The sequence below is a fragment of the Echinops telfairi genome, unplaced genomic scaffold, assembly GCF_000313985.2.
Source record: "Echinops telfairi isolate 266 unplaced genomic scaffold, ASM31398v2 ScPeMD7_25;HRSCAF=90, whole genome shotgun sequence".
Taxonomy (NCBI): Eukaryota; Metazoa; Chordata; class Mammalia; order Afrosoricida; family Tenrecidae; genus Echinops; species Echinops telfairi.
The window spans coordinates 168468-177807 of NW_022103922.1; the positions used below are offsets into that span (position 1 = coordinate 168468).

Genomic DNA, 9340 nt, shown 5'->3' on the forward strand with positions numbered 1-9340 from the left:
GGAGGAGGAGGAGGAGGAGGAGGGGGAAAGAGGCCAGTTGCTGAGTCCTACACCCCCTGCTTGCAGACCCCCCAACAGCCCTGAGGCACCCATTTCCTCTGCAGCAAGAACTGGACTGCTCCCCTCACTGTCCGATGCCCATTTGGGTTCAGGGATGAGGGCAGTGGACTGGTGACCTCTTACCCACCTGGTGACTCTTCACCCACTGGACCAACAGGGCCACCCAGACCAGGATGGGGGACAGACTCAGAGACAGGTCAGCACCCCCTTCCAGGAGGTTAACCTCTTGGTCACAATCTCACTAGACACCTCCAAGGACCCCCAGCTGACTCCCATAAAGTGCAAGGGCCTCCTGGTTCCCAGCCCACAAGGACACCACAGCAGGGACCAGAGCCCACAGGGCCCCAAGGTAGCCTAACCAGCAGAGTCCCAGTCCCCACCTGTGAGCCCTCATGTCCTGGACCCCAGCCCTGCTCAGTGGTCAGCTGCTGCTTCGCCAATTGCAGCCTACCACCAGATTCCTGACCCCTGGGCGGCAGCAGGTCCTAGAGTCCTCGGCATTCTGGGGTGGCCAAAGGAAGGGTCAAAGCCCCACAAGCCACATGGGAATGTGAGGCCCCAGAGGGCAACTGGTGGGCAGTAAGCAGCAGGTAAAGGTAGGTAAAGCCCAAAGCCTGGGCGTGTGGGTGGGGCCTTCAGGGTCAGCTTCCAGCAGGGCAGGACATGGGCTTTCTCTAAGGTCCAACAGTCAGGACCTGAGCTCAGGACCCCTGACCCGGGCACTCCCAGCAGGGCCCACCTGGCTGCTGCACCCTCTTGTGTGGGAGTGGAGACAGTGGGTGGTCCAGGGCCCTGGAAGGGCTGGACTCTGGCTGCCCATGGAGAGGGTAAAGGACTCTAATCCACAGACAAGGAGAGGCATGGGCCTGGGGCGCAGGGTCACAGGTCCACCATGGGTCCTTGTAAGTGCAGGGAGAGCTCACAGTCCACCCTAGCTAGCCCTCCCTTGAGGCCCCGGACCGCACAGGTACCTGGAGCTCAGCTCTACCAGGTGGTCACAGTAGACGTGCACAGAGGTCCAGCCCCACCTCCGAGACACCACCAACCCCAGGGCAATGCCAAGAGCATTCAGAGACCAAACCTCAGACCCCAGATGGGGGGCCTTCATCCACAGCTCAGCTGCTCCCCGCTGGTCCAGGGGGCATCCTCATCCACACCTCCAACTGGAGACAAGAACCGACTGGGCATTTCAGAGAGATCCCCTGAAAGTCCTAACCTGGCCAAGTCTCACAGACCCCTCCACCCCAGCCTGGCAGACACCATAGGCACAGAGGAGGCGTTAGGGCTGCAGCTCGGGGTGGAAGCTCCAGCACCCCTCGCAGGCAAGGTCAGCACAGCTCGGCGCAGACACAGACCCATCATCACCGCCTCACGGCGCCCTCTGTGGGTCTGCTCACCACCAGTCAGTGTGACTCACGGCACCCCCTATGGGTCTCCTCCCCATGGAGTCAGTGTGACACACAGGGTCCCCTGTGGGTCTGCTCACCATCAGTCAGTGTGACTCATGGCGCCCCCTGTGGGGCCGCTCCCCATGGACTCACGGCGCCCCCTGGACTCACAGTGCCCCCCGTGGGTTTCTGAGACTGTAACTGCTCACAGGAGTAGTTACGTCCCACCTTTTTCCCCCAGAGCTGTTGGTGGTTTCAAAATGCCGACCATACAGATCGCAGCCCGGAGTGGAACCACTACACCACCAGGGCTCCTACACCAGTCATTCCAAATTCAGATGCAGCGGGTGGTCACCGGTGTCCCAGTCACCCACCTCACCTGGTGCTGGACATCCACAGTGTCCACCTGTCCTGGCTCTCAGCTGAGACCCCACTCCCTCAGCAAGGCCTGTTGCTACACCCTCCGATACCCAGCACCTGCCAATGCCCAGTCAAAAAGGGGACACAGTTGGTCACCATGTGGCTACTGCCCACCCCAGGGGCTCGTGACTAGCACCTGACGAGGGTTGAGCCTAACCTCTGGCTCCTGGTGACCAGGCGGCCCTCCCTCCCCCCTCCCCAGCAGCCACCAGAGGCCCAAGCCCCGGGGGAGGCTGGGGGGGAGGGTGCGGGGAGGGGGAGGCTGTGCACTAGCTCTAATTACATGTCCTGGAGAGAAATCCCAGTTGAAATCAGAGAGAAACGAGAAGCTGCAGTTGGAAATGTGCCCTGGAAACCACCTGCCCGAGCTGGGACTCCAGTCTCTGCCACCAGAGGCCGGGAGGCCCCTCAATGGGGCCCTGAGGGAGTCCTGGCCCAGTGGCCCTGCCTCTGCCAGCCCCCGAGTCAATGGACCCCCAAAGGAGGGCTTTCCTGGGGGTGCTGAGCAGAGACTCTGGGCAGAGGTGGTCTCAACACGGCAGTCTGGGGGGCCAGACTCCCAGGCCCCAGGGCTCCAGCTCCCAAGTCCATCCAGGACCCAGCACACCTCCCTGACTGAGCCCACTGGGGTCACGCCCACTCACCCTCCCACCCCCATTTGCTGCGTTTCATTTCTCGGCCCCTCCTTGCTCCTCAAGACCAGACGAGGACATGCACTGGACAGAGGGGGGAGGGCAGGGGTCCTGGGGGGACAGAGCGAAGTCTCTGGAGCTACTGGTCGCTTCCCAGCCCATCCGGGGTGGGTCAGGCACCAGTTGGGGGTCCCTCTGGTCCCTCCACACCAGTGTCCTCCCTTAGAACACCCCCCACCAAGCTTTCTCTGTGGGGGGGTGCAGGATCAGCTTGACACCCCAGACAGCACAGAGCATTCCTGAAGGAGGGGGACACAGGATGGAGAGCCTCTTGGGGACAAATGACAGGCCCCTGTCCTCCACACACTGCCCCGCCCAGCCCAGCCCGGCCAGCAGCTGACCAGTGCAGGCTCCCAAGGCAGCCCTGCCCTTCCTCCCAGGACCACATGGGGACCCTCCAGAGTTGGAACGGGACCCTCACACCCAGCCCAAACCCACACCCATCTCTCCAGCTGCACCCATCTGATCTGAGCCAGCCTCTGCCACCCCACTCCCTAAGGTGGGTGCAAAGTGATCAAATGCCCCTCAAGCCCCCACCAGCCCTGAGGCAAAGAGAAGCAGGCAGCACTCAGCCCTCCACGCTTCCTCGGCCCTCCACTTGCCCAACAGTACAGCAGAGGGGCCCGCCGGCCTCGCCCTGCCCGCCTGCAGCAAGGCCTCCCATAGTGACAAGGAGCCAGCACCTCACCAGCCACACCCCTCCACACCCAATTAAACCAAGCCTAATTCAAACAACAAATTAAGGAGAAGCAGTGCAGAGCTGCTCTGAGCAGACTTGGCTCAGGAGCAAGGGTCCTTGCTAGGAGCCCGCTCACTCGCCCACCCCAAGACTAGGCCCAGCATGCCCCCCCTCACACCTGCACGCAGTGCACAAGCACCCACACATGCACACCTGCACGCACACACAGGTGCACAGGTCCCATGTGCCCCAGGGTGGAGCAACAGCAAGGCTCCCCTGTGACTTGGGCCTACACTCCTGCCGAGGAATAGAGGTCTCCCACGCCTAGGGAGTCCCTTCCCAAACAGCCCGGCTGGGGGTGGGGTGCAGAGAGCGAGGGCTCTGGGGACCCACACCAACTCTGCACACAAGCCCTGACTCAGGCGGGAGAGGGAAGGAGAGGCACAGGAGAAGGGAGAGATGGTAAACCGGAGGCTTCCACAGGGAGGCAGAGAGCAAGCCAGAAAATCAGGGACAGGCCAGGGACGCTGATAGGAAGTGTGTGTTTGTGTGTGTGGGGGGGGGGGGGCCGGGGAACAGTGCGGGGGAGGGGAGAGACACAGCACCAGAAAGTGTGCCGTGGACAGGCAGAGACAGAAACAGAGAGAGAGATGAGGGACCCAAACCAAACCACACCAACACACACACCCCGCCCCCGCCAGGCACCATCAGCCTGCTGCAGCTGGGCTGAACTGCCCCTTTGGGGTTTCAGAGACTGTCCGTGTTGACAGGAGCGGGCAGCCTCCTCTGTGCTGACCTTGCGGTCAGCAGCCCAATGCTTCACCTACCTGGCTGCCAGGGACCGGGGAGGAGGGGGCACTGAGGAAAATCAGGGGCCCAGCAAGGGCTCAGGGACAGTTGCAGGAGCTCTGGGGCCCCTCACCAGGAGGCTCCTCTCAGTGGGGCTCTTGGGAAGGTGAGCCAGGGAGTGCCAGCCTCTCCTCTGCTCCGAGAGTAGTCAGCCAGCCCCAGGAGAGAGAGGGCTGCCCAAGGAACCCCTTCAGAAGGGCCCAGGACCCAGAAATCCCAGGTGTCCTGCCTAGGAGTTGCTGTGGATTACCCTCTCTTGCCCCCACAACTCCCATGCTGGGCACTGTGGGCAGCAGTGGGAGAGTCAGGGTCCTGCCACCCACCCAGCCTCCAGGTGACTATGCAGACCCAAACAAGACCCGTTTCAGTTCCTGTAGCTCCCTGTCCAGCAGGAGCTCCTGCCCCTGCCCAGGGCCACCACTCTGGGCAATGGGGACACTCTGAAAAATAAGACAGCGATCTTGAGCTCAGCGGAATTGAGTCCGAGGCGAGAAGGAGATGTAAACAGCTAGTGATTCTCAACATGGCCAGTGCGGTCAGTCCCCCATGACGCTCAACACAGGAAGAACACAGTCATCTCCATGACGCTCAACACGGCAAGAACACCATCAGTCCCCCCATGATCCTCAACACGGCAAGAACACAGTCACCCCCATGACGCTCAAGGCGGCAAGAACACAGTCAGTCACCCCTATGATGCTCAACATGGCAAGAACACAGTCCCCCCATGATGCACAACATGACAAGAACACTGTCAGTCCCCCCATGACGCTCAACACGGCAAGAACACTGTCAGTCACCCTATAACACTCAACACGGCAAGAACACTGTCAGTCCCCCCTATGATGTTCAACACGGCAAGAACACAGTCAGTCACCCTATGAAGGTCAACATGGCAAGTGTAGTCAGTGATGCTCAACATGGCAAAAACGCAGGCCATAGAAGAGTTGTAAGAGCCCCCAATAAAATTACTTAGAAAACAAACCACGGGACCTGAGTCTTCCCCATGGTGCTCAACACGCAAGCACACAGTTGGTCAGCCTTGCCCTACCACTCCCCTGTGCCTTAGGCAAAGTGGGATACCACTGCCTGTCTGTACATTTGTGTGCATGTGTATGCACATGTGTAAAGGTCGCAAGGATGTGTGCACACGTGTGTGGGTGTTGTGTCCACAGCCCCTAACTGTGAAGTCAGAGCTGCCAAATCATAAGATCAATTCCAATTCAAAGCCCCCCTCCTCCCCCGCAATCAGGGAGAGCTAATGGCAGGTGTGGGGACTGAGGAGGGGCTCAAGGCAGGAAGGCGGGGCAAGCTCACAGGCCAGGAGTGGTCCATGAGCTAGGGGCACATGCACCGACCACAGACGGGTTCACAGGGCATGGGTGTCCGACCTCCAAGGAATGGCCAGCACAGAGGAGATTATGCACACCACAAATACTACCTGGGGGTCAGAGCCCCTTGTTGCCCTGGGCCCCAGTTCTGCAGACACCATCTACACACCAAGAAGCTGGCCTGGGCCAGTCATGGCCAAGGCGGGCCCTCGGGGAAGATCCCCAAGCCGGGGGCCAGCAGAGGCCCGCTCAGAGAGAATTGGCTTGTTGGGGGAGAGCACAGCTTCAGAGGCTCAGAGCCCTCCCCCCTCCTCCATGGGACCCCAAACAGCAGGACAGGTGGCCTTGGGGCTGCCCCAGCCCACAAAGTGAGGGAGCCAGGCCAAGGGGGCTTCGGACCCTGAGACAGGGAAGGTTCGTGGGGTGGCCTCCCTGGCACTCACCCCTCCCCGCAGTCCATAACACCGGACAAATAGAGAACCAAGGCATAGAGGTGTCCACCGCCTGCACCCACCACCCATCCTGAGCCTTGTGGGTGTCCACTGCGAGGGGGGGTGGGCGTGGTGACTGGGACAGACCCATCCAACGGAGACAGCGGCTCCAGGGCTCCTGGGCCCTCCTTCAGGGAAGCTCTAGACTGCATGGGGTGCCGGGCAGCACACTCAACGAAGATGCATTCCCGCCGGCCTGGGCAGGGGCACCCGGGTCTCAGGAAAGCACGGGTGGGTCAGAGCGCAGGCCCCGCCCCGCACACCTACCCCGTGAGCACCACCACGAAGTCCATGACGTTCCAGCCGTTGCGCAGGTAGGAGCCCTTGTGGAAGACGAAGCCCAGGGCAACGATCTTGATGCCCGCCTCGAAGCAGAAGATGCCGATGAAGTAGGGCTCAGTGTCGTCCTGGGAGGTGGGGGGCACAGCGCAGGGTTGCCAGGGCCCGGGGCACAAGGGCCACACCCGCTGTCCCAACCAATGCCCAGACTTCTTCGGAGAAGTGTCCTCACCAGGCCTGGTCCTGGGCCATGTTCCCACAGGCCACAGGAGCTCCAGGATGTCCACTACATCCAATAGGTCCCCATGCCCTTCCCCTCAAATCTCGGCCCCCCAGCCGACTACAATCATGGTGACGGAGTTCCGCTCACCAGGACACGAGGATGAGTGTGATAAAAGGAGGTCACTGGGAGCCGTGGTGTCTGTAACCCTCTGAGCCTCCCACCAGTGGACGCAGCATAGTTCCCATGCTCCAGATCGGCCAGGGAGCAGACACAGGGTCAGTAACTGACCCCAAGGCCCGGGGAGAGCTGGGCCAGGATCCCGGGTGAGCCCAGTCACCCAGGTAGGCAGAGGAAATGAGATGATGAGGTTGCCTGTGGGCAGAACTGTCACCTGAGTGGCAGGGCCGGGCCTGAGAGATTGTGTGTGTTTGGGGGGGCGGGGTGTCAGGCAGACAGGCTCCTAGTGTGTGACTCACCAGCACTGACTGGCCCTGCTGGACACAAATGAGACTCACTGGGGACCTCTCAGAAGCTGGGTGCTGGAGGAGGGCAGCCAAGAAGGCCCAGGGTTATGGGGCGTGAGGGGACAGCAGACAGGAAGGGCTCAACACAGAAGGCCTTGTGAAAGCAGCATGTGCACTAAAGCAGGGGTGGGAGGGCACAGCCTTAAGAACGGGGTGATGGGAACCCAGAGGGGTCTGCCTTTCTGAAAGATGATGCTGCATCAGAGAGGGAGCTGGTGGTGAATGAGGGCTGGCCATCGTGACCCGCCCTCAGGAAGTCCAGACCACCTCTGGGCCTCCTAGTCAAATCCGCAGGCTGGCTGATGGAGGTTGCCAGTCCCCGTGGGGCTAAGCACCCCACTGGAACCCACACCCTGGCGCTGACTCATGGCCCCTGGTGGGGAGTACACACCTTCATGGGCCTCCAGGCATTAGTCTGGCTCAGTTTGGAGGGGAGGGGGGTGTCTCCTGTCTTTGAGGGAGGGGCTGCCTTGAGGGCCTGCAAACCTGAATCTGAACAGAAGCTCCTGCTCAAAGGGAGAGGGCAGGCCCAGCCCAAGAGGCAGCCAGGGGCCCCAAACCCCACCCCTATCCTCCCAGCCCCTCCTTATCCAGTCAAAGAATCTAGGGGCTGATGTGCAGATAGCCAGGGGTCCTGGGCTCACTCAGACAGGGCCTGGCACACAGCACCCTCCACTGCTCCTGGCAACATCCACTTCTCCTCCCAGCCCCCAGCACCCCCCCCCCCCCCAGAAAGCCGGAGGTGCCCCAAACAGGACAGGTCAGGCCAGGACTCCCTCCTTCCAGCACCTTCCCCTCAGCTCTCTGTCCCCAGGCAACCTGCCTCGCCCCACCACACCAAAAGTAAACCCCACAGCCTTCAACAGTGAGATGGGGGGAGGGTCAGATACCTTTCACCCTGGCCCTCATACCCACCACCCAGTCAGCCCCACACCAGCTCCCTGCCCTCACGCTGGACCCTCCCTCCCTCCCTGGGTCAGACTCTGCTCCCCTCCCTGCCCTAAGTCCTCGGGGAGCTGGCCACACCCCGAGCTGGCGTCAGAAACTGTCCACCAGTGTGGTTCAGCTCCCCTGCCTCCACTCCAAGCAGGGCCCCAAAAGACACGGGTCCTCCACCCTTCCCCCCCACCAGTACCCTGCCCCCCGGTTGCCAAACACCTTGTCCCCAGTCCCCTGCCCCTCAGCCACCCTGTGCTTGGCCTGTAATGCACCCTATAACCCCTGCTGGCATTGTCCCACCACCAAACCTCCTTAGCCTTTGGGGCTTTGAGATAACATCTCCCCTGAGCTCTCCCCATGAGCCCCACTTGGTACCATGGCTTCTTCAATGTTGGGTGCCATGGCTGCTGTGGGCAGGGACTCAGAGCAGACCAAGCACTTAGCACAGACAGACTCACTTGCTGTCTCCAGCATCAGGTCGGGGATACAGAGGGAATGGCTTCCAAAGGCTGTCCCTGCCACTGGGGAGGTCTTCTTGGGGACCTCAGGACACCTCAAGGAAGGCCCCAGGCCCTGCCCCAGGCCCTTCTCTGGCTCCCAGGCCCACACAAGGCTCAGAGAGGCAACTGGGGTGGTGGGACCCTCACTCTCACCTCCTCCTAGACACCTCTTCCCGCTGACCTGTCCCTCCCACAGACCCTACCAGGCTGGTCCCTCAAGACCTGCCTTCACGCCTCCTGCTGAGAGCAGGGTCAGTTCCTTTCTACCACCTCAGCCTCCGAAACTCAGGGCCTGCCTGGGGAGGGGCATTTCCCAGGATGGGGAATGAAAGAGTTCAGAGGTCCTGGTACCCAGGAGAAGGGCCAGGGCCAGTCCACTCCACATTGGTGCTCAGATCCTGAACCAGTGCTGCTGTTGTAAAGGCCCAGCAGGTCTCTGGGCTGGACTTTGATTCCTAGATCGAGGCCTAGTGCCTGGATGGACCTGGTTAGGGTGTCCGGCCGCCCAGGGGGTGGCAACAGGGCCTCTCAGGCCACCTTCCCATGGGGACCTGAGTAGACTACCTGTTGTCCTGGCCTCTAAGGGCAGTGTTAGCTCACAGGTCCCGCCCTTTTTCTCAACTGAGGAAGAGAGAGGAGAGGCAGCTTCTGTCCTGGGCTCTTGGCTTGCCAGCCAGGCTCTGCCTGGGGCCCTGGCAAGGCAGCAGCACCCCCCTCGCCCGCAAGCCTGGAACTCACCAGCCGCTCGGACATGGGTGTCTTGTCCCCATCCGGAAGGTGCTGCTCGAGGGCCAACACAATGCAGTTGGCGATGATGGTGGCCAGGATCATGTATTCGAACGGAGTGAGCTGGTTAAGGACTGGCCTGGCTGGGAAGCACAGGAGGAAGGGAAGGGGGCCGCCCGGGGCGCAGCGCAGCAGCCCCCACCAGGAGACCTCCGGGACCAAGTCTCCTCCGCCCCGGA

The 9340-nt window shown here is 61.5% G+C and overlaps 1 protein-coding gene across 1 annotated transcript in view; it reads right to left on the minus strand.

The window, feature by feature from the left end:
• Positions 1–9210, minus strand: part of CACNA1B (calcium voltage-gated channel subunit alpha1 B) — a gene marked incomplete at its 3' end in the record, with an annotated part of 175264 nt that extends 166054 nt beyond the window's left edge. Inside the window, exons 1-2 of the mRNA XM_045289335.1 lie at positions 9114–9210; positions 6178–6317 (exon numbers count right to left, since the gene is read on the minus strand). Of these exons, the coding sequence (XP_045145270.1) occupies positions 6178–6317; positions 9114–9206 (233 nt within the window). The remainder of the gene's footprint in view (positions 1–6177; positions 6318–9113) is intronic.
• Between the last annotated feature and the right edge of the window lie 130 nt (positions 9211–9340).